This window comes from Chelonia mydas, chromosome 14, assembly GCF_015237465.2.
Source record: "Chelonia mydas isolate rCheMyd1 chromosome 14, rCheMyd1.pri.v2, whole genome shotgun sequence".
In the NCBI taxonomy this organism is placed as follows: Eukaryota; Metazoa; Chordata; order Testudines; family Cheloniidae; genus Chelonia; species Chelonia mydas.
Window position 1 is genome coordinate 15,531,392 of NC_051254.2, and position 25,501 is coordinate 15,556,892.

At 46.1% G+C, this 25,501-nt stretch overlaps 1 protein-coding gene across 4 annotated transcripts in view; it reads left to right on the forward strand.

Annotated features, from left to right (window-relative positions):
• The window catches only part of UNK (unk zinc finger), a 65,893-nt gene that overhangs the window by 10,407 nt on the left and 29,985 nt on the right, over window positions 1-25,501 (forward strand). For all 4 annotated transcript variants that reach the window (XM_037913934.2, XM_037913932.2, XM_037913937.2 and 1 more), the window contains 6 exons: window positions 18,603-18,812; window positions 20,451-20,627; window positions 21,074-21,204; window positions 21,334-21,469; window positions 23,181-23,298; window positions 24,455-24,539. In XM_037913934.2, coding sequence (XP_037769862.1) covers window positions 18,603-18,812; window positions 20,451-20,627; window positions 21,074-21,204; window positions 21,334-21,469; window positions 23,181-23,298; window positions 24,455-24,539 — 857 coding nt within the window. The remainder of the gene's footprint in view (window positions 1-18,602; window positions 18,813-20,450; window positions 20,628-21,073; window positions 21,205-21,333; window positions 21,470-23,180; window positions 23,299-24,454; window positions 24,540-25,501) is intronic.

Consider the following 25,501-nt stretch of genomic DNA (forward strand, 5'->3'; position numbering starts at 1 on the left):
TCTAAAGTGAGGGCCAACAACAGGTTCCTCTAGATTGGGAAAATAAGTGATATTTGAAAACATGGTAACTAATGTTATTTTAAGCATAAGTTTGCTTTTATTGTAGACAGGTCAAGTCATGTTTAAAAACCTGTTAGCTAGGGTTAGCCACAACCAACTAACTCATTTTAAAACACTATATGCCCTGCCTAAATTTAGGTGCCAAGTTGTACTTAAAATCATGTTAGTTAATATGCACTCAGACATTTTTAGATTGGGCAAAATAAGTCAAACCGAAAGAAACCAAAAGGCAGACTACATGTGGGGCTTTGGCTTGTGCACAACAGCTTGTAAAGACACTTCTGCTCTGAAATATAACATTGCAGCTATGAGCTAATCCAGGGGTCTCAAACACGCGGCCCGCGGGCCACATGCGATCAGTGGAGTTATTTGCTGCGGCCTGCCAAGCTCCCCGTGCCCCTCCACCCCCCCGGAGTTATTTCCTGCGGCCGCCAAGCTCCCCTCACCCACCGCCCTCCCTTCGCCCAGCGCGCCGTGTCCCCGCTCCTCTTCCTACCTCCAGGCACTTCCTGGGAGGGAGGGAGGAGGAGTGGGGAGCCACGTGCTCAGGGGAAGAGGTGGAGAAGAGGCAGGGGATTTGGGGAAGGGATTGGAATAGGGGCAGGGAAGGGGTGGGAAGAGGCGAGGCAGGGGAGGGGCCTCATGGAGGGGGCAGAGTTGGGGTGGGGACTTTGGGGAAGGGGTTGGAATGGGAGCTGGGAAGGGATGGGGCCTCATGGAAGAAGTGGAGTGGGGGCAGGGCCAGGGGCAGCAGAGGGGAGGGCTTTTGTACCTTTATATGAAAAGGTGTCAGGGATGTGGCCCTTGGGCCAGTGTACTAGTCCTCATGTGGCCCTCGCGGTATTTGAGTTTGAGATCCCTGGGCTAATCTATGCACAGACTTGCACTGGTTTAGTTAAACTGGTATAGTTAAAACAGGGCGAACCCTTGCGAAAACACTCTTAGATCTGTATAAAAATTATTATATTGGAGCTTGGCCATGTAACTTTCAAGCTTAACCAATATGTCAGATTTAAATAAATTTTAGAATGCCCCCACACAAAGTTGCACCAATTTTAACAAAGTTGGTTTAAAATTGTGCAGTTAAACCAGTGCAACTTTGTACGTAGGGCAGGCCTAGAGAAGGTGTACACTGTGAACACGAACCTTCTTCCATTGATACCCTATAGGCCCTGACTTCAGTGCAACTTTAACCCAAGTTTAGCCGGCCAGGCCTGTGTTTATGGGAAAAGTAAGCGTGGTTTTCAATTGAGTTAGCATAGCATGATTGAAAAACACATCTTTTTTGCCCATCAGTATAAAGTTTGGAAGGATGGTTGGCTGTGAACATGATTTGTGCCCCCACAAAATATGGTCAGAACTTGGCTAGTAACAATGGGAGTGAACAGTGTTTTGCCCTTGCCAATGGCTTTTGTTGGCCTGTGACTGTCTTCCTGTAAGGGTTTTGGCACCTTTTTTTAGAGTTTGGGGGTTTTTTCTTTTTCAGTATAGACCATCCCTCTCTCCCCCCACAACTGTACCTATGTAACTGTGTTGGTTGGTCCTCCTTCCTCCTAGCTGTCTGTGAAATAGGACATCCCAGAACATGTTGCCACACATGGTATTGTTGCCACACATGGTATTGTTGCCACTTTGTGTGTATGTCCTACAGGTATTCTGTCATCTGCTGAAGCATTATGGTATACCTGCCCACATTTCCCCAGAATGCACAAGTATAAATACAGACACCATAGGTGGTATGGAGGCACAAACTGATGATTGTATTATGAAGAAATCTGCTTTGCAGACACAGCCATGTTTGTTGTAAACAGTTCAGACAGCAGCATCACAAATGTTTCAAAAACAGTGTGGCAGACAGTCTTTACTGTAGGTGTGGTCAGCAGTTATCCGTGCATGCAATTTGAAATTTGTGTAGCTGAAGACTTAGCTGGGACAAAATACATCTGTAACACTGTAAATGACTGTTTTTAAATGTTTTCCTTATTGGGAGTGAATGTAGGTCTGAAGATCTGGTTAATGGACAGAACTTTGCGTGCACATCAGTATGAGCCATGGCTTTAACTAGGGCCCTACCAAACTCATGGTCCACTTTGGTCAATTTCACAGTCATGGGATTTTAAAAATCATAAATTTCATGATTTCAGCTATTTAAATCTGAAATTTCACGGTGTTGTAATTGTAGGGGTCCTGACCCAAAAAGGAGTTGTGGGAGGGTCACAAGGTTATTGTAGCGGGGGGTTGGTACTGCTACCCTTACTTCTGTGCTGCTGCTGGTGGTAGCTCTGCCTTCAGAGCTGGGCAGCTGCAGAGCCATGGCTGCTGGCCGGAAGCCCAGCTCTGAAGGCAGAGCCGCCACCACCAGCAGTGCAGAAGTAAGGATGGCATGGTATGGTATTGCCCCCTTATGTCTGTGCTGCTGCCTGCAGAGCTGAGCCCTCCGTCAGCAGCTGCCACTCTCCGGCTGCCCAGCTCTGAAGAAAGCAGTGCAGAAGTAAGGGTGGCATGGTATGGTATTGCCCCTTATGTCTGTGCTGCTGCCTGCAGAGCTGAGCCCTCCGTCAGCAGCTGCCACTCTCCGGCTGCCCAGCTCTGAAGAAAGCAGTGCAGAAGGAAGGGTGGCATGCTATGGTATTGCCATCCTTACTTCTGCACTGCTGCTGGCAGGGTGCAGCCTTCAGAGCTGGGCGCCCAGCCAACAGATGCTGCTCTCTGGCCGCCCAGCTCTGAAGGTAGCGCAGAAGTAAGGGTGGCAATACCGCGAGCCACCTAAATAAACCTTGTGACTCCCCCCCCCTTGCAACTCCCTTTTTGGACAGGACCCCCAATTTGAGAAACACTGGTCTCTCCCCATGAAATCGGCATAGAATAGGGTAAAAGCACACAAAAGACCAGATTCCCAGGAGGAGACCAGATTTCACGGTCCGTGACGTGTTTTTAATGGCCGTGAATTTGGTAGGGCCCTATCTATAACTTTACTCAAAAACAGAAAGTGGAGTATGTACTTGTCTGTCTTCAACTGTGACATAATCACTTGAAAATCCTAGATGTGTACTTCCATCTCCTTTAAAATTGTGGGAGAATATGGTGCTCATGAAAATAAGAAGCAGGTGCTAGATGTGAGAGACACTTCTTTCAAGATCTGTAATGCCTTGAAATTTCCCTTATTATAAGCTCCGACACAGCTTTGCCAGTACACCTAACGCTTCGCATGGCCTTGGGCTTGTCACTTGACCCATCTGTCCCTCAGATTCTCAGTCAATAAAGTGGTAGTACTAGACTGCTATTATCAGACAGAGGAATTGAGAGGTTAAATTAATTGATCTGTGATGTACTTTGAGATCTTAAAATGGAGGTACTTTACAAGGCCAAAATATTTTCATTGAACGTCCTGCTCTTCTATACCTGGGACCTTCTTGAGCAGAGTCTTGTGAAATCTGGCAATTTGCATGGTAGATTTTTGTAGACCCTTAGACTGGCGGTATTGTCAAGAGTTGATGGAGGAGGGGAAATATAACAGCTCTGAAATCACATAGTACTGTTTGCAGTGTGACCTCTTTTCAGTTGGTGGTTCAGTTTATTTAGAAGATAAAGAAGATACTGAGGCATGTGAAGGCTGTAATCTTGACAGATGCGAGCTTTTGTCACACTTCTTCCGCCTCCCATCCTGCATTCATAGTTTGCCTCTTGTTTTCATAACATGATCCATTTCATTTTCTTCTAGTTTAAATGCTGTATAATCTTTTCAAGAGTTTCAAAACTGTCCCTATCTGTGGGGGATATGGGGAAGAAAATTGGCTAATGCTTATATATTTCAGTAAGAAAGGATACATTTGTATTTTGTGTAAGGAAGATGTGTGGAAGAGGGAGAATTCAAAGGCAGTTCTTGGTCTGGTGCAAAATGGAAAGGTCTGGCTCACTATGGTTGGTTGTATGGGAAAGGACCACTATTTTCAGATTTAGGGGGAGTCCAAAAATAGAATTTCTTGCAAGACTGTAACTGTTTCAGCAAGATTGTTTTGCGTAATGTCTCCCTGCCAACACATTTGCACCAATTAAGAACTAACATGCCTGTTGCAGTGAGGCCACAGAGGAATATGAGAAAGAAAACAGTGATGCTGTGTCTACGAGGAGTAGAAATTGAGGGGGAATACTAGCAAAATCTGCACAGGACTTTCCTTCAAATCATGACGAAAGCCAGCAAGATTTTTGCCAAAAACTTATTGTCATTTGGCTTTCAAATCTGTTGGCCCTGTAGCCTCTATTTTAATACCAGTTTGCACTATAAAAACACTTGGTTTCAAACCAGTGCAAGTCACTTTTTATGCTGCACTTCTCGTGCTAGTCTACACTAGAGGTTTTTCCTAGTATAACTACACTAACGCAAAAAACCCTGTGTAGCTGAGGCGCCCTGTAGCTGACAATACTGTATATCTCATTCTTGCTCTAATTTTTGTAGACAGTGTCTTAGCAAGGATTAGTCAAATAATTTATCTAATGACCAGGCTTTCTCTCTATCACAATATTGCAGAAGACCCAGCCTCTGTTCTCTAGTATTCTGTTCCCTAGTGTCTTTGCAGGAGCTGAAAGAATTTTGATTAGGAGGAGTAGAGGACAGGGGTGGGCAAACTTTTTGGCCCAAGGGCCACATCTGGGTGCAAAACTGTATGGAGGGCCAGGTAGGGAAGGCTGTGCCTCCCCAAACAGCCTAGCTTCCCGCCCCCCGACTGACCCCCTCAGAAATCCCCACCCATCCAACCCCTCCCCCGCTCCTTGTCCCCTGACCGCCCCCTCCTGGGACCCCCACCCATAACCGCCCCTGGGACCCCCCCATCTAACCCCGTCCCCATTCCCTGTCCCATGCCCGCCCCACAGAACCTCTGCCCCATCCAACCGCCACCTGCTCCCTGTCCCCTGACTGCCCCCTGGGATCCCCTGCCCTTACCCAACCCCCTTACCATGCTGCTCAGAGCAGTATGTCTGGCAGCTGCTCCGCCCGGCCATAGCTAGACATGCTGCTGCTCTGCGCTGCAGGAACGCACAGCCTCACCGCCGAGAGCACTGCCCGCATGGCGGCGTGGCTGCGGGGGAGGGGCCGGGGGCTAGCCTCCCCAGCCAGGAATTCAGGGGCCGGGCAGGACGGTCCCGCGGACCGGATGTGGCCCACGAGCCGTAGTTTGCCCACCTCTGGAAAAGGAGGACTGAGACTAGAGAAGAACTTTGGGGGGTGAGGTGAGGGGACTTACTGAAGGAATTTGGGAGGTGAGGGTTGAGGGTGCATGACAGGGAGGTAGGGCTTGGGTTTTTTATGGTGTGGGAAGGAGAAGAGTTTGGAAAAGTTGTTTGCTTGTCTCCTTTGACTTCCAGAGTCCTCCAACTCTTCTCACTTCAGTTTTCTATATTCCCTTGTCCCAACACACAGACATTTGGCACACCCTCCCTTCTTCAGGGCCGGCTCCATAGCCCACTGAAGTTAGTGGGAGTCTTTCTGTTGATGTGAAAGGGCTTTGAATCAGGCCTTTAATGAGGAATTTAGGGATCACCTGCCTTGATGCGCTACCAGCCCACTTCCCTGATTTGAGATCACCCCCCCAGGCTTCGGCATGCCTCATTTGTTACACCCAGTGCATACATGACACATTATAGCATTTGGCAGGCAGTGCATAGCATTAAGAAAGCTGGATCCTGTAATACTGTAAGGTGGGGAGAGGAGTATTGTATAGTATGGAGGCACACAGCCAAAGGGCAGAAAGAGCTTGGTCAGTCAGCAGATTATAATGAAAGTGGGACAAAGCCCAGGTTTCACTATAATCAATCAGGGCCAGGGGTGAAAGTAACTTAAAGGATTTACCGGTTCTCCAGAGTCCTTAGGAGGGGGAGGGGCCTCAACCGGAAGAGGCGGGGCCTTTACATCCCCAGGCCCTTTAAATCAAGTAAAGGGCCTGGGGCTGGGACTGTGGTAGCAGCACCTGGGAGCCTCGAGCCCTTTAAATCACCCCAGAGTTCCCAGCTGCAGAGGCGGCTGGGAGTGCTGGGGCTCGGGGGTGATTTAAAGGGCCACAGGGCTCCAGTAGCTCGGGTGGCAATTTAAAGGGCTCCGGAGGGTAGCAGCAGTGGGAGCCCCGGGCCCTTTAAATCGCCACCCAAGCCCTGCTGCCAGCACCCCGGAATAGCAGTGGCAGCTGGGGGCTCTGGCGGTGATTTAAAGGGCCAGGGGCTCCTGGCTGCTGCTACTGCAGCAGAGCTGCGGGCCCTTTAAATTGCCGCCGTGACCCCCGGGGCTCCAGCCGCAGGGCTTTGGCGGCAATTTAAAGGGCCCGGGGCTCCAGATGCTGCTGGGAGCCCCAGGCCCTTTAAATTGCTGCCTGGGGACGCCGATCCGCCCTGGTACGGCGCACGGGCTCTTGCCGGTACACAATACGGGGGCGTACCGGCTTACTTTCACCTCTGATCAGGGCATCATAAACATAGGTCTTTTCCAGTAAACTGGGACAGCAGTCACCCTGCAGTGATGGGTGAAAGTACCACATTAAGAGGGAACAAAGGCCAGGTTTAAGCTATAAAGGTAGTTTGACCCAGCTGTGTTACTTAGAGGAGTGTAAAATCCATACTCCTGAGCAATGTAGTTAAGCCAACCTATCCCCTGGTGTAGACAGCTCTAGGTCAATGAAAGAATTCTTCTGTCAACCTAGCTACTGTCTTTCGGGGAGGTGGATTAACTACAGAGACGGGAGAACCCCTCCTATTGCTGTAATGTGTGTCTATACTGAAGTGCTACAGTGGTGCAGCTGCAGTAGCAGTTTAAATGTAGACAAAGCCGAAGTCAGTTTGCCTTTTAGCCTTCTTCCTGTGGAAAGTCCTTTCAAATGAATGGAGTACTCAGCCCCATTGGATGTTTCTGATAAGAACATCAGCAACAAAATAGTTAACATTGATATTTAAATTTGTCATAATTGAGCTTTAGACTTAATGCTGTGTTGAGAGGAATGGGGAACATCTCACCCTTCTCTGACACAATAACACTTTCTGGTTACATTTTGAAGCCATCATTACAGCCAGAAAGACTAGAAATGTAATCTTGTTTCAAATGAAAGCTTATATTGTGCAGAAAACACTGGGGATATAAAAACAAAAAAACGGTAAGAAACCCTTGAATCTTGTAAATATTCAGAAATTCAGCACAGGTGGCTTTCTAGTGACCAGACCAAAGGGAAATAAGATCTAGTAAAGTACAATAAAATAAAAGATTCAACCCATTCCTGTTGGATTGCCTTTACTATATTTCCACCCACCAAACCACTTGGGGGTCTGGAACATCAGTACTTTTCTGACACTGATGTTTCTGTTTAAACTTCCTTTGAAGGGCAGTGGAGGAGCAGTGATGGCCACCTTTCTAAAATCAAAGGCTTTGAGTCGATGTAAGTCTAGTTATCCCCTCCCCTGGAAGATCCCTTTGCTGTTGGATGATCCAGGTACCTGAATTACCTCCATCATCAGCCATATTTCATAATGTCACCATGTAGCTTTGGCCTATCACTAGGGCCTGTTTGTCCACCTTGAGAATACTTCACATGTCTATAGTGTTTTTCTTCTTAGGAACTCGGCATGCTTTACAAACAGCAAGCCTCACAACAATCTTCTGAGTTAGGAAAGTAACTCCATTCACAGATGGGGAAACTGAGAAACAAAAGCTAAGGCCTAAAATTTTTTAAATGTCCATTAATCTTTGAATCCTGAATTTGTTGGTGTCCAGATTAATACTGCTTTGGCCTGGTGTTTCAAATGTGAAATTCTAGTCTTTTAAGGGCCTTTTCCTGTCTCCACAACTCAAGATTCTTCTGGGTCCCCTCCTTCCATGCTCTGCCCACTCAAATGCTTTTGGCCCAATCCTGCAAATACTTAAGCACATGCATAACTTTCCTTACATGTGTAGTGCCATAAACTTAACTATGTTCTTGAAATACACATGTCAAAATTCTCTCAAAAATATATTGTCTAAGTGGAGAGGAAGAACTTGCATGAGTGGGGAAAAGCCATGAAGCCTACAATTTTTTATGTTTAAGGTTAGCATTCATTTTTGTAAATGCAGAAATCTATATATCTTTTTGAGTTGTGCATAGGGCAAACAGATATGCTGCTGCCCGATAGATTCAGTCCTTTCAGGCCATATCTTTGACTGGGATTGAAGGTGTAATGTTATGTTAGTTAGTAGCATTCTGAATGGATATGAGCAGGGCTAGAATGTATTTGTCAAGGCCAGAGAAAAAGATGGTGTAGTAATCGAGACGATAAGATAAGAGCCTAGATGAGGGTTTTAGCTGTGTGGATGTATAGGAAAGGCTATCTCTTTGAGATGTTATGCAGAACTGGGAAGATTTAGGCCTAGCCTAGATATAAAGAACTCAAGCGGCAGATGAGGCGTGGTTACAGGCCTGAGTGATGGGCAGGGTGGTGGTGGTGTCCATAGTAATAGAAGAAAAGAGGCAGGGGAAAGGGCTTGAGGGAAAGATTAAGAGCTCTGTTTTAGTCATGTTGAGTTTGAGTTAATGACTAGACATCCACTAGGAGATGCCAAAGAGAGAGAGAGGCTGAGATTTGAGTTAGGGCAGGAGGAGACAGGCCTGAAGTAAAGTGATAGATCTGAGTGCTTCTATTAAATCTATTAACCCAAACAGTCTGTGAGATTGGACTACAAAGCTGGGGAAGTATCTAACCCCTCCTCTACATTAGACCATGAACCACGATGGCTCAACTGTTCTTAAAGTTCTACAAAACAATTTGTGTTAAGGGACCAGTAGCCCCTGATGGTTAAAACACATCAACCTAGCAATGTGGGTAATACTGAATTATTTCTAAATTGTGCCTCAAAGCGGGTTTAGCACAATTCATAAATACATTTAAATATGGTTACATTTTCTTGCAAATATTTTATCACCTTAAATTCGGAGTGATTAAAAAATCTAGCGTTTTGTTTATTTTATAATGAAATGTGCAGTAACTGTGTCCCCTGACGTGATTGATCTTGTAGACAAAACTGGTTTGTGCTAGTGTAACCCACACATCTCCTGGGTGTGGTGTTGTGACCCATCCAGGGCAACTGAGACCATTGAGAGAGAAAGAGAAAGAGAGAATGCGTATGCTGTACAGCCTTAGCTAAGTGGCTCTTAGGTCTACAGTACGCGGTTATTTCGGAATTAGCCGAGTTACCACAAAATAAAACTGGTTCCGTCCACACGACCAAACCTGTTTTTTCGATTTAAAGGGCTCTTTACTCCGATTTCTGTACTCCACCTCGGCAAATGGAGTAGCGCTAAAATCGAGATCGCAATTCCGAGTTACAGGTACTGTGGACACAATTCGACGATATTGGCCTCCGGGAGCTATCCCAGAATGCTCCCTTGTGACCGCTCTGGACAACACTCTGAACTCCGATGCACTAGCCAGGTAGGCAGTAGAAGCCCTGGGAACTTTTGAATTTCCTGTTTGGTCACCATCAGCACAGGTGACCATCAGCACAGTCCACCATCACAGGCGACCATGCAGAGTCCACCATCACAGGGGACCATGCAGAGTCCACCATCTCAAGAGACCATGCAGTCCTGGATTTGCAGATGAGCTCCAGCATGGTCCGAACGGGAGGTACTGGATCTCATTGCATGTTGGGGAGACGAATCTGTTATGGCAGAACTACGTTCCAAAAAAAGGAACGCAAATATGTACGCTAAAGTCTCCAGGGCCATGACGGAAAGAGGCTACTCCAGGGACACAGAACAGTGTCGTACAAAAATCAAAGAGCTCAGGCAAGCGTACCAAAAAGCCAGGGAGGCGAATGGGCGCTCTGTGTCACTGCCCCATACATGCCGCTTCTACCGTGAGCTGCATGCAATTATGGGGGGTGACGACACCAGTACCCTACCACTGTCCGTGGACACCTGCAAGGGGGGAGTAGCACGGAGCGAGGAGGATGAGTTTTTGGAGGACAAAGAGAAGGAGGAGGAGGACAGTGCACAGGTGGCAAGTGGGGAATCTGTTTTCCCCCCCAGCCAGGAACTATTCTGAACGCTGGAGCCAGTAGCCTTCCACTACTCCCAAAGCATGCTCCTGGACCATGACCCTGGAGAAGGCACTTCTGGTGAGTGAGAGCTTGATCAGAGCCACGCGGTGGGGTTGGGGGGAAACCCAGCCGCTCTGGGCTGTTCGTATTTAGTTTAAAGGGCTCATCCCTGCTCAGAGCCTCATCGGAGCCCCGCGGTGTGTGTGTGTGTGTGTGTGGGGGGGGGGGGGGGGTTGTGTGAAGCAATCATCCCAGAGAGCCCACAGGCTGCCTGCAAGCTGAATTCTGTTGCCTGGCTGCATGTGATGGCTTACTCACAGCAAAGTGGCAGGCACTTCAGCATAAGAGGCAAAATGAGACCTTGTACAGAAAGAACATGTGCTGTGTACTATGAATTGCCTGTTTCACTGAGAAACAGTGTCCCCTTTGTTCTCTAAAATGTATCTTTTAAAATACTACCCTCCCTTTTTCTCCTCCTGCAGCAGGTGCAAATGTTTCAATGCGGCCCCTATCTACTCTGTCCCAGAGGCTGGTCCAGATTAGAAGGCAGAAAAAACGAACAAGGGACGACATGTTTGCTGAGCTCATGCAGTCCTCCTGCACTGATAGGGCCCTGACGACATGTATGCTGAGCTCATGCAGTCTTCCCATACTGATAGGGCCCAGTTGAACGCGTGGAGGCAAACAATTGCGGAGTCGCGTAAAGCGTTACATGAATACAACGAGAGGAGGGACATGCGCAATGAGAGCAGGCAGGATGCTATGGTCAAGCTCATGGGGGAGCAAACTGACATGGTCCGCTGTGTGGTGGATCTAATGCAGGAAAGGCAGCAAGACCACAGATTGCCGCTGCAGCCCCTGAATAACTGCCCTCCCTCCTCCCCAAGTTCCGTAGCCTCCTCACCCAGATGCCCAAGAACATGGGGGGGAGGCTATAGGGACCCACACAGTCAACACCAGGGGATTGCACAAGCAGCAGAAAGCTGGCATATCCTAAATTTTTCTTTGGTTTCTGGACTTGTCCTTCCCTCCTCCTCCACCCCCCAACCCAATACACTCCCTCTCCCGTCTAGCTTCTGATTTCTCTCAATGTTTTGTGCAGCAAATAATAAAGAACGTTTTTTAAACAATTGGGACCTTATTTCCTTTCATATATATATATATATGGGGGGGGGGGGCTGGTAACTTTAAGAGAAACAAACACAACTCTCACACCGTACCCTGTCCGGTCATGAAACTGGCTTTCAAAGCTTCTCTGATGTGCAGTGCGCCCTGCTGCACTCATCGAATCACCCTGTTGTCTGGCTGTGCGAAACTGGCTGCCAGGCGAGTTGCCTCAACCTCGCACCCCGCCATAAACGTCTTCCCCTTACTCTCACAGATATTGTGGAGCACACAACAAGCAGCAATTACAATTGGAATATTGGTTGTGCTGAGATCTAACCGAGTCAGTAAACTGCGCCAGCGCGCTTTCAAACGTCCAAACACACGTTCTACCACCATTCTGCACTTGCTCAGCCTATAGTTGAACTGCTCCTTACTACTGTCCAGGGTGCCTGTGTACGGCTTCATGAGCCATGGTATTAAGGGGTAGGCTGGGTCCCCAAGGATAACAATAGGCATTTCAACATCCACAACAGCAATTTTCTGGTCTGCAAAGTAAGTTCCTTCCTGCAGCTGTTCAAACAGAGCAGAGTTCCTGAAGATGCGAAAATCATATGCCTTTCCCGGCCATCCCACGTTGATGTCAGTGAAAGGTCCCTTGTGATCCACCCCAGTGCTTGCAGCACCATGGAAAAGTACCCCTTGCAGTTTATATACTGGCTGCCCCGGTGTTCCGGTCCCAAGATAGGGATATGCGTTCCGTCTATTGCCCCGCCGCAGTTAGGGAACCCCAGCGCATTAAAGCCATCCACAATGGTCTGCACATTTCCCAAAGTCACTACCCTTGATAGCAGTTGGTCAATGATTGTGTTGGCTACTTGCAGCACAGCAGCCCCCACAGTAGATTTCCCCACTCCAAACTGATTCCCAACTGACCGGTAGCTGTCAGGCGTTACAAGCTTCCACAGGGCTATGGCCACTCGCTTCTCAACTGTGAGGGCTGCTCTCATTTTGGTGTCTTTGCGCTTCAGGGCAGGGGACAGCAAGTCACAAAGTTCCATGAAAGTGGCCCTACGCATACGAAAGTTTCTCAGCCACTGGGAATCATCCCATACCTGCAACACTATGCGGTCCCACCAGTCTGTGCTTGTTTCCCGGGCCCAGAATCGGCATTCCACAGCAAGAACTTGTCCAACAGCACCATGATCTCCCAATCGCCACATGCCGTGCCGTCTGTGTCCATGTCCTCATCACTAAATCGCGCTGTCGTCGCTTCCTCACCCAGTTTTGCAGGTACTGCACATACTGCTGGATAACACGTGAGGTATTTACAATGGTCAAAACTGCAGCGGAGATCTGATCGGGCTCCATGGCTATGGCACCTGCACGGGTAATCCTGGAAAAAGGGCGCGAAATGTAGGAGAGCAGAGTTGGCGGCGGAAGCTGTACTGTTCAGTTCACGGTAGCCGAACAGCGGCGGAAAATGGTTGTCTTCTGTGGCTTTCATGGAGGTGGGAGCCCAGGACAGACAACATGGAGAAGCTCGGAAGCGTGGCAATAGCAGGAGAGCAGAGTTGGTGGCGGAAGCTGTGCTGCTAAGTTCACGATAGCAGAGTTGAGTTGGAGAGGTGGATTCATAGTAGCAGGAGAGCAGTGGTGCACCGTCTGCTGAAAGCAGTATGGTGTCTGCACGCCAAAAAGGTGCGAAACGATTGTCTGCCGTAGCTTTCTGATGACACACACCCAGAAACACCCGCGAGAATGTTTTTGCCCCATCATGCACTGGGAGCTTAACCCAGAATTCCAATGGGTGGCGGGGACTGCGGGAACTGTGGGATAGCTACTCACAGTGCACCGCTCCGACATTCGATGCTAGCTTTGGTAGTGTGGACACAATCTGCCGAATTCACGCGCTTTAGTGGGGACACAGAAGACCGAATGTATAAAATAGCTTCCGAAAATTCAAGTAGAATAATTTTGAAATAATTTCGTACTGTAGACATACCCTTAGGCAGTGGTTTTTTAGCTCATGCACTAAACTCCAGAGGCCCCAGGTTTGATTCCGCCCAACGACGATCAGGATCTGTCGGTGTTACATTAGCTCGGTATAAACATGATTTGATTTTTCTCTGGAAACTGAACAAAACAGTCTTTAAACTGAGTTTAGAAAGCATGTTTTAGCCTACACAGAAAACTAATCTAGAACATGATTTCCAAATTCGTTTTAAACATAATCTGGCTTAATTTACCAAATTCATAGAATCATAGGACTGGAAGGGACCTCGAGAGGTCATCTAGTCCAGTCCCCTGTACTTGTGGCAGAACTAAGTATTATCTAGACCATTCCTAATTATATTAGCTTGAAATACTGCTTTCAACTGGTTCAGCAACAGGTTCAGTTTGACCCAGTGTCTTGAACTACATTGTTCTGATGGTCTCTTACTTGTTCTTCTGCTTGTTTAAAATGAAGAGTGGCTTTATGTGTTTGGTAGGAATGGTAAACAGTAACACCCCACTCAGCAGTCCTTTTGACTCAGCTAGCATTGTTACCGTTTTATTTATTTTGATTGTGTAAACCCCAAAAAGCATACTGCATGCTTTCCAAACACAGAGAATAACAGTCTGTTTCCTGAAGAGCTTACAATCTAAAAAGACATACAAAAGGTGTCAGAAAGGGACATGACAGATAATGCAAGCAAAGTGGATAGGTACATGTCTTATTTGTTCCATGATTGTTTGTTTGTTTGTTTCATAAATATAGGGATAGTTTATATGTAAAATGGGGCTAATAATGCTTCCCTACAACAAAGGGGTTTTGTAAAGTTTCTTGAGATCATTGGATTGGAAATGAGAAATGCAAAGTATCATTACTGTATTTCCTCTTCCTGCTTGGGAGCATCATTTGGCTGACCCTGTACTAAATAACCATTAGTTTGACCAACTGTTCTTAAATTTAGGGGTCATTCCAGAGATTCCTTATCTCAGCTCTGCCGAGAAATTGTCTAGAGACCATTCTGATAACCTGAGGGCTCGTTTTGACACTGTACTCTCTCTGCAAAGATTCTCAACAGAGACAAAGAGCGCTGTAATGACTGCTTTGTGAGCTATTCCATTATGGCTAATGTGGTCGTGTGCATCTCTTCTGCAGCTCAAGAACACGTTAGAATACCAGCAATTCAGAATGTCTTTCCAAGCACCTCAAAACAAAGTGGATGTTTCTGTCTGGGCTGGTTGAATGGCCTGTTTTTCATATTTTCCCAGTTGACCCAGATCTTGCTTCCTGGATCAAGACAGTGCATGGCTATAGGAAGAATTTACCTTTCATTGTGGAGAAAGTTGTTTTTAGTGTTCCACTGGTTTGAAAAAAAACCTAGCCTTTGAATTTGCACCAAAACCAGTGATTGAAAGTATTGGAATTTCTGAGCTATTCTGACAACCCTTATTTAGCTCTGTTGAGCTGTATTGCAGAAGTGTTTATACACATTTGATGCATTTGGTATGGCGCTCAATGGTACCTGTTTTCAATGCTTGCTTTGAAAGTGAGAGATCATTTATTTAATAGACAGCATTAAAGAATGAGTTTCCAATGAAGTCAGTTAGGTGTTAAACACTTTTCTTGTGAACCATTTACTTATGTAATTATTTCTAATTTACATTATAATAAATGCATCTCCAGGGAACTTAGCCAATCATAAAATGCAATTAATTTTGAACTGCGGTTCAGCAACAGCCTACACTCCAGAGACTGTACTCCCTCGTCAGCATAAGCATTTTTAAACTTCCCTGCTAAGCTAAAGCTGTTCAAATTCCTCTCCTCTCCATCTGTTCCATTCTTTATTTTAAAATAATATCAGTACTCAGACACAAGCAAGCTTACATCTAGAAGGCAGGGGTCCTGGGGCCCAGTACTGCGAAGTGCTCAGCTCCCTCAAATCTCATTAATTTCAGTGGAAGTTGAGAGGATTCAGCACTTTTCAGAAAGGTCGCCTCGGGAATTACCGATCAAAAAGGGACTCTGGTCAGCACTGCTGACCAGGCCGTTAAAAATCTGGTTGTCGCAGGGCTGGCAGGCTCTTTACCCAACTCTGCGCAGCATGTCCCTCCACAGCTCCTAGGTATAGGGACAGTCACAGTGGCTCAGCGCGCTGCCCCTGTCCCGAGCGCTGGCTCTGCAGCTTCCGTTGGCCAGGAACCATGGCCAATGGAAGCTGCAGGGGTGGCGCCTGCAGGCAGGGGCATTGGGCAGAACCCCCGTGGCAGCCCTTCTGCCTAGGAGCCAGAGGGATGTGATGCTGCTTCCCAGGAGCTGCCTGAGGTCAGTGCTGCCTGGAGCCTGTACCCTGAGCTCCCTCCAAGAGCCTGTACCCCAGCACTCTGCCCCAGTCCTGAGCCCCCTCCCCCACCCAAACTTCCTCCCGAGTCCTAACCCCCTGCCCCAGCCCTGAGCCCCCTCCTGCACTCCGAACCCCTCAGCCCCAGCCAGGAGCCCACTCCTGCACCCTAAACCCCTCATCCCCAGCCTCACCTGACAGCCTGCACTCCACACCAGAGCCCTCACCCTCCCGCACTCCAAACCCCTCGGCCCCAGCCCAGAGCCCTCTCCTGCACCCGAAACCTCTCATCCTTGGTCCCAGCCGGAGCCCTCACCCCATCCTGTACCCCAACCGGGTGAAAGTGAGCAAGTGAGTGAGGGTGGGGGAGAGCAAGTGACAGAGGGAGGGGGATGGAGTGAGTGGGGGGCAGGGCAAGGGTGTTCGGTTTTCTGCTATTAGAAAGTTGGCAACCCTATTGCTGACTGTCACAGGCTTGTACTGTGACATTGGACATATTACCTAGCCTCTCTGCTGCAGTTTCCTAATCTTTAAATTGAGGATAATATTATTTCATCATTGTGAGGCACTTGGAGATCTGTGGGTGAAAAGGGCTATATGCTGCTATGTATTATTGTGAAAAAACATTCTAGGTATTGGCATTTAAGTGATCATGTTACTTCTCAAATTCTCATAACTAGCATAATTGGTTTTCCCAACCCAGATGAGCAGGCATTAGTGGACAGTCATTTTTCCCTAAGGCTCATTAGCATGATACAGCAACTGGGCTTGATCAGCTAAAACTTACATGTTTGATAAGGGTCAGCCCTTTACAAGGAGTGCATGTTCCTACAATGGCATGAAATTGTGCTGGGAATAGCTGTGTTAGAAAACCTTTCAAGCATGGCGCAGCCTTTCTAGGCAATTGTTTTTCAACACAGTTGGCACAAACCTGGTTGAGGCATGGATCTCTTCTCAGAGGAGCAGGCCTTTTAAACCTTTTTAAAAACAAAAGTCGTAATAAACAAATTCTAGTCCATAGCACAGGTACAGAAAATTCTTTTGACTTGCTTTATAACTATATGATATCTATAGTTATAACTCTGTTCGGTGTTACAGCAACACTAGCTTGCAAGGGTGTTTAAAAATGGTTTTGGACATAATAGAAAGCCCTAGAGCCCAATTGTCAGAAGTACTGAGTACCCACAACTGTAATAGAAGGCAATGGAATATGTGGGTGCTCAGCACCTCTGAAAATTAGGTCTTAAATGTGTATAGGGCCAAAAGATTTGGAAGTGAATGGTTGGGAAAGCCTTTTACCTTTCTCAGTAGCAAAATCATCCTGCAGAAAACTCCTTGCCAGCAAGATTCTGGCCTCTGAAAATGAAAAGGCTTGGAATATGTTATGCATTTCTGAGGCCCTGTCCTTGCTGGGGAAAAGGCTATTTTTGAAATGTGTTAGCCACCATATTTTAATGATTTTAAAAACACACGTTTCTCCTTGTACAGACACAGCCTGAGATTATTTTCTGCTTCTTCAAGCATGTGGTGCATTTCTGTTTATTTAAAATCAACATTAAAAAGACAATAATAATTTAAGAGGGGAATGAGCCCTTGACAAAGTTCAGTACTTTTTATTTTCCTGCCTTATAGTGTATATGTGAATAAACCTCACAGTCAATAATGATTTACTGGGACACAGTGATCTGACTGGGCTCTGGTTACAGGTTATTACAAAATACCACATTAGTCAAAACTCAGTAGCTGTGCTAAATTTATTAGGCACATAAGAATTGCCCTATTGGGTTAGGCTCAAGGGATGTCTATCCCAATATCCTGTCTCTGACAGTGGCCAGCACCACGTGCTTGACAGGAAGGTGTAAGAACCCCACATTAGGTCTCATTCAGGTATGTAAACCATTTTTTAATCCTCTGCTGGCTGTTTTTGAGATTCAGTTGTTGCTGTATCTCCAACAGTGGCTCAAAACCACTTTAGTTCTGAAGATAGAGAAGACATACAAATTTTAAAGGGACACTGTTAGGTTGTTTTGGCCTTAAAAATATGTAGGTCTTAAAAGGAAGAAAAATCCAACAGAATAGCCCTAAAAGCTCCTGTAAAATTAATGTTTATACTGTTTAAAAAAATAATTTAAATATCATCTGGGTTTTTTACAGTCCAAATACTGCAACATTTTCTTAGCTAGGGCTTGATCCTGCTAAGTGCGGAGCAGTCATGTGTGATGCTGAGCGCCTTCATCTCCGTTAGACTTCAAAGTGAGTTGAGGCTGCTCGGTAGGGTTACCAGTTTTGGTTGGATGTATTCCTGGAGGTTTCATCACATGACATAATCTTTAATTAAAGATGAATCTTTAATTCCTGGAGACTCCCGGACAATCCTGGAGGGGTGGCAACCTTAGTGCTCAGCAGCTGCCAGGATTGATTCCTTAATGCAAAAGACCCGGATAGTGAAAGTGACTAGTTTTATTTTCACTGTCCAAGCTTTAGGAAAAAGCAAAAAGTAACCAGTCAGGACAAATGGAGAAAAATATATCTGTTTTTAAAAACTCTTTCAGTTGTAATAATCTGAGGCATTAAACCTGTCTTTACGGTGTGTTTATTTAACGTGATTTTTAACCTGACTGTATCTCTTTAAGGGAAGAAAATCTCTTCCCACTCACATCTTTCAGAGTTAGGGGTGGAATTAGAGAGAGCTGTATCTAAAAATACTGCTTGCTTACTAAATATTTAACTAGTTCACTAAGCATTCAGACAGCCCTCTTTTAAATTATACTTAAAATATAATAGGAAATTCTTTGTTGATTGCGGCTGCTTTTAGTGCTGATGTTTGAATTCCAAGTTTGAGTTGAGCGGCCTGGAAACTAATGTCTCTCTGCTACAGAAAACCAGCAGCTTCCAATCTTTTATTGAGAATTAAAACGGGGGAGGGTGTGGGAAAGACAGCCTGCATCTCTATGATGAATGCTGTGTAGTTTGGCATGGCCTCGGCTGAGTGAGTTGACGTGGGCTCTGATGAATCTCCTTGTTCTAACCTCCTTCTCCTTGATTTCTGCCTGCAGTTACCTGAAGGAGTTCCGCACTGAGCAGTGCCCCCTTTTTGTGCAGCACAAATGCACTCAGCACCGGCCCTATACTTGCTTCCACTGGCACTTTGTCAACCAGCGTCGTCGCAGATCTATCCGCCGTCGGGATGGCACCTTTAACTACAGCCCTGACATTTACTGTACCAAATATGATGAAACCACAGGAATCTGCCCAGAAGGAGATGAGTAAGTAAAGTCTGCTCATTCCTACTTTCTGCCAGTCAGCTCTTGGGATTAGTCCAGGTGTTGATTCCAACCAGTGTTTATAGAGACAAGACGCTTCAGCAAAGCAGCTTTTTAAGCTTAAGATCATTCAGAGTAACATAAGAACAGATATAAAAGCTGCAGTAGCAACCTCTGTATTTCAATCCTAAAGCTACTACTTCTAGGATTGAGAGAGAAGTTCAGTCTCCATTACGTGTTCAGTCCTTGCATCTTCAGCTTTGATAAGAGTTTTGATAAGAACTGGACTGAATGGCCACCATGCAAACATCAAATTAGCTCATGGGAACTGTCAGCTTGAGCTGGAATTGAACTGATGGCCCACTGGTGAAAAGCTCTGTGTCCTCTTACCTGTGCCCTGAACCATCCAGCCTCAACTTTTAAAATTATATAATTTAATTACCCTTTACTGGTGCCTAGTGACCAGTAATACTTCACTAAAGCCATGGGAGGTACACACGATGGAGAAACACTGTAGAATGCCATGTTTTTCCTCATCAGTTGTTTGGTTGGTTCTATTGGAATAGAGAGATACTTTAGAAGATTATTGCTGCAGTGTGCTAAGGCAGGCCTCAGCCATGCAGGAGTGAACATGGAGAATACAGAATCAGAGACAAGATTATCTGTAGAGGAATAACAGCATATCTTGACTGTGGTCAAAATATAGACTGATGCAATTTCAGTTACGTTTCATGGTGCCAATATAAACAAAAAGGGTTAGACATATCTGGAAAGTGGGAAATTCTGCTAATTGAATAAAAGATAAGGTAGGTGGAAGAGAATGAAACAATCCACCAGACCTGTGGTGTCAGTTTCTATTCAGATTATCTCTCATTAGTGGGGTGCTGGCTGGGCAGGTAATAGGATATGGAGTCTTTGACTTCCAGATCACTGGTTCATATTTGGCCCAGGTTAGTAGTGAATGAAACCATCTTACTGCTGTTAGTTGGTCCGTATCTTTGGATAGGTCCCACAAGTACATCAACTTCACTTATTTTTCTGGTTCTTTTACATTTCTTAGTGACAGGTTTGTGGATTTTTTCCCCACTTTGGGTATGACTAAGATGCAGTAGGAAGAAAAAAATAAAGTGTTAGCTAAAATGATAGTGTTCTGTATTTCCTCCCTTGCCCCATGCCCTCCTGTGAGGGGTGTGTCTAGCTCTTGATGGACTGGCCCAGCCCACGGGCCCTGTAGCAGTATATTGGCAGGAAACAGTAACAGATAGGAACTTAAATGAAAGGAGAGCTGCAGAGGAAATGTGTGTGCCATGTGATGTCCCTCATTCATCGCTAATGTACCAGTAAAGCCTTGAGAGTGTTCTTGCTCTTTTCTGGATCCCTGACGCTCATTGGTCTATAGAATAATGAGCCTCTGAAGGCTTAAGGATCCAGTTGTTTGTCTGTGAGAGAAGCTGTTTTCTAGTATGCAGTGGCAGATTTAGGATTTAAAGAATGCTGCAAGGCATGATAAAAGAGAGGGGCAGGGTTAGTAAAATTGACAACAACAGCAGTCTTCATCATCAGCATGTCCTTTCATACTGGTGAGTCCACCCTGACAACAAGAGTGTGACCAGAATTTGGCTCTCTTCCCCTATGCCTCAGGTGTCCATTCTTGCATAGAACTACTGGTGACACAGAGAGGAGATATCATCTGCGCTACTACAAAACTGGAATCTGCATCCATGAGACTGACTCCAAAGGAAATTGCACAAAGAACGGCCTCCACTGCGCCTTTGCTCATGGGCCTCATGACCTACGCTCTCCTGTTTATGACATCAGGTAGCAGAGGATGGAGTTTCACATTGGGGCTGTGCATGGAGGGGTGATCACTGGACCTGAATGGAAGGTCAGCTGATCAAAGAATATACACAAATGTAACAAAATACTGCTAAGTATCAGAGTGATGGCAATATTTCCCTCCCTAGCAGGGGAAAACACAAAAACCTCTTCAAAGAGGTTCCCCAAAAAGGAGGAAGCACGAGGCTAGTCGCACCCTGCCTGAGAACCCTGAAGGGGGTTCAAACTTATGAGACTGAAATTCCCAGGGAATGCCAGTGTTTAATCACTTGTTTCTATGTATGTTATGGCAAAAGCCAGGAGACATCATGAACATACAACTACTTCGAAGTGCTGTAGCAATTGCTGTCTGACAAAATTGTAGACACATGTATCTGTCTCTTCATCTGCTCTGTCTGCCTATTGTTCATTTAACTCTATTCCCGAAGGGAGCTTCAGGCTATGGAGGCTTTGCAGAACGGTCAGACCACATCAGAGGGTGGCATAGAGGGTCAATCTGCAGTCGCTGCAAGCCATGCTATGATAGAGAAAATACTCAGTGAGGAGCCAAGGTGGCAAGGTGAGTCTCTTAGGGTCTTGCAAGGAGGGCAATCCAGTGTGCTTGGAGTGCCCGCTCCCATCAAGGGCTTTTGCATAGTAAGCAAAGCACCTGCCATCTCCAAGTAACCTGTGGGACCTTCCTTCACAGACACAACGTATGTGTTGGGAAACTACAAGACAGAGCAATGCAAGAAACCCCCCCGTCTCTGTCGCCAGGGTTACGCCTGTCCGTACTACCACAACAGCAAAGATAGAAGAAGGAGTCCAAGAAAACACAAATACAGGTACCCTCATCCTGGGCCTTTCGTTTTCCAGCTTTTAGGAGTTCAGGGTTGGTGGAGGTCCCCAACCAAGGACTTTGGATTTGCTTCATTTTATACTGTTAGCCCTTCCTTAAAGCCTGTTCTGACAGTTCTGCTGTGCTGAAGGGCTGGGTTAACATGCTAGTCCCCAGGCCTGGGGATTTGCCTTATAACTAGGGTCAATAATGAATGTCTATAATAAACAAATAACTGTGTTACCAAATCATGTTACAGCTCTGATCTACTCATTGTGGACAGAACCTGCATCTGGCTTCTCCATGATAACCATAATGAATTAAACAAAAAACTCATTTCAAAAAAGTGATGCAGGGTGAAAAAAAACTAAAAGGGGAATTTAGTCCCATTTGTAAACAAAACCACATGCTGCATGTAGGTCATGTTTTTATGGGCTTAACTGAGAGCAGGTAAATGTTTCAGAATTATCAGGCCATCTCATATGTCTGATGATTGAGATTGAAAGGGGTTTGGGGAGATCACCAGTGGTGCCTGCTTTGCACTCCTCATTTGACTGTTAAAGAGTCCTGCAACTTAGGTTACAGGTGTTCACGTCGTTTTCCTGTCTCCTGACTCATTATCATTGATGTGTCTTCGTGAATACAGTTTGTCCAGCTTAGTGGCTCTGATTTCCAAGAGCACAAAAGAACTTTTATTATGGCCTTGGGGGCTTTTCTTCAGTCGCGCTTAAAAATATCAAAACTGGCTGAAAACCATGGTGGGCAAATCATGAACAGTCTCATTTTCCTTCCCACATTTTTGTCACAGATTTTTCCAATCAATTATAAAACCCCATAAAATCAAAGGAGCGTTAACCCATCACCTCGAGGACAAACATACACGCCATGAGAGTCCTTGGGTGCCATCCAGGGACTCTTCCTCCTATCTCCAACAGGTGCCCCCTCCCATCTTTCTGTCCCATCTTTGTGCCTTATTAGCAAGTATTGGAAGAGTTGAGGGTCCCCTACCAGTGCATGGAGAGCATCAGTATTCCTCCCACTTCTGTGCTGCCAGCCATCCTCCCCCAACAACTGATGTGGCTGTCTGCTCAGTCCCTGCTGCTGCTGCGATGGGCCTCCCCTGCAGGTTACTGAGGGAATGGGTAAGACCATATAGAACAGGGGGAATGGGGCACATCAAGAGTGCAGCCTGGGGAAACAGAAAAAGTTCTCAGCAGAGAGAAAGGAAACAGGCCTGCCTTTTCGCTAGTGACCCCACACAGCCAGTCTTCTACAGGGCCACAATGTAACCCTGGAAACTGACTAGCCTACAGTGCTATATGTTCTGGGATTAGCCAGTTAACTTATTAACATTATATGAAGACCCAATTCTGAAACAGAAAACAGATCCAGCATCTTTGACACTATCATATCACCTACAAATACAGTTAAACTGTTTTGGTTCAAGTCAGCATTTAGTCTGAGATGGTGAAAAAAAAAATCTCTTTAACTGGGCGATCTTTACAAGCCATAGAAGCTGCAGAGGTAGCAGGGAGGAAGCTGCATAGACACCAAGAAGTGAGTGCAGGAGAAGAAGCTGGGAGAGCAGCGTGTGTACAATGGAAGGGAGCAGTGGAGCCTGGCTCCCAGTTTGGGATGTTGGGGTGCCAGGAGGTAGGACTGAGAATGGCCAATACATGTTTGTGTTTGATGCATTCCACTACCTGTTCTTTATACAGATCTTCACCATGCCCCAGTGTGAAACATGGAGACGAGTGGGGAGACCCCAGTAAGTGTGAGAATGGGGACACATGCCAGTACTGCCACACTCGCACAGAGCAGCAGTTTCACCCAGAGGTATGGTAACCTGACCTTCCCATTTGACATCTTGCTATTTGAGAGGGAGAATTCCAGGGTTACAGGTGTTGATAGGCAGCAAGGGCCCAGCAAACAGGCAGGGAATGGTGAGCTGCTTGCAACATGGTCCTTGGGTGCAGAAGCAGCACATCTGAGGTGAGCTTGGACCACAGCTACTTGACAAGGGTCCCTTTTAGTCAGAAAAAAAGACAATTTGGGGGGAAGGTAAAGTTGGGGGGGAGGGATAGCTCAGTGGTTTGAGCATTGGCCTGCTAAACCCAGGATTGTGAGTTCAATCCTTGAGGGGGGCCATTTAGGGATCTGGGGCAAGAATTGGGGATTGGTCCTGCTTTGAGCAGGGGGTTGGACTAGATGACCTCCTGAGGTCCCTTCCAACCCTGATATTTTATGATCCTAAGGAGGGGAAAAGAGTGTGTGTGAGAGAGAAAGAGAGGGTAAGTCCACAGTGTATCTGTGTGTATTGTAGATGTGTTGAATGGGTTCACAGGTGAACTAATAGGGTTTATCTACTATGAAAGTGATTTGTAATTGATAGTTGTTGTCAATAACAGGTCCCCATGAACCAATTCTGAAAACGGCTTAACTGTTAGTGCAGACTGGCCCAAAGCTTTTCCAGAAGAATTACAGAAAGCATGTCACAGTCATACTTCATGTTATGGTGTTGAAAGTGGTTTTGTCTGGCCTACACTAGCAATGTCATTTTCCCCATCAGAGGAAGGAAGGACCCATTTCTGATAACGATTGTCAGTTATTGATCATTTTCTTAGTAAACAGGGGATCAGTCTTCTAGCCTGTCATTTATCGGTTATTCCCCTAACACTATAATTTACTATTGTTCCACACCCAGAGCTCCAACTGAAGTCATTGGGGACTGATGGTAAATGTTAACCCTTAGGTGACCATTGCTGTCATGGGACAATTGTTGACTTTACCAGAACTCCAGTGGCTTTTCTTTCTTTAAGGCAAAGTGTTGAAATGGATGCTCTGAGATCTTTGTTTGTGTCTGTGATGGTAGTCTGTGTTTCTGTCTCACTATTGAATCTGTTTTAGGCATTTCTCTGCCTGAGTCGCTACGCTCAGTCTTTTCTTACTATGTCTCTGTGTGTTGTGTTTTGTTTTGTTTTTTTCTTCTCAGATCTACAAATCCACCAAGTGCAACGACATGCAGCAGTCTGGCAGCTGTCCTCGGGGACCCTTCTGTGCCTTTGCACATGTAGAACGTATGTTAGCTTCTTCTCTCATCTTTCAGTGATGCTTTAGCCATAAATGACTTTAATTTGGTGCTCCAGGCCAGAGTAGATAGGACCACAAAGGGGAGAGCTTTCTTTGGTAGCTCATTTAAAGTCATGATGCCAATAGGAGGTGTGAGCACAGCTGAAGGCAATAGATATTTTGTAGGGCTACAACCGTGGTTACTCATCGCCTTCACTTTTGAAGCATCTTTCCCACTCTTGTATCTCACTAGTTCAGCTCTCCATATCCTCAGAATTATCAGGACTATAGTATAGAGAGAACACTGCCTTTCTTCTTCATATGGTTAAACTGGGACACAGTCAAGTTCAAAGCATATGAGTTCTTAAAAATCTTAGAATGTAATTTCTAACATGAGATTATTAACATTTAAAAATCAAATTTATTTTTACCATTTGTGTTTTTAATTTACATTTTATATCTTAACTGAGATTAGACAGTAAAAATAGATTTGTTTCTAGTCTAGTTTTGCCCCCTATAATTGGTAGCCAGGATCACCTGAGTTCTAATCCCAACTCCAAACACTGACTCCCTCTGCAGTTTTGGACAAGTCATAGATTTTAAAGCCAAAAGGGACCATCATGATCATCTAGAGCAGGGGTTCCCAAACTTGGTTTACGGCTTGTTCAGGGTAAGCCTCTGGTGGGCCGCGAGACACTTTATTTACCTGAGTGTCCACAGGTACGGCAGCTCGCAGCTCCCAGTGGCCGCGGTTCGCCGTTCCCAGCCAGGCCACCGCTTCCCGCAGCTCCCATTGGCTGGGAACGGAGAACCGGGGCCACTGGGAGCTGCGAGTGGCCGTTCCTGCGGTCGCTCAGGTAAACAAAGTGTCTTGCGGCCCACCAGGGGCTTACCCTGAACAAGCCGCAAACCAAGTTTGGGAACCCCTGATCTAGAGTGACGTCCTGCACACTTCAACTTTCTCTGCATG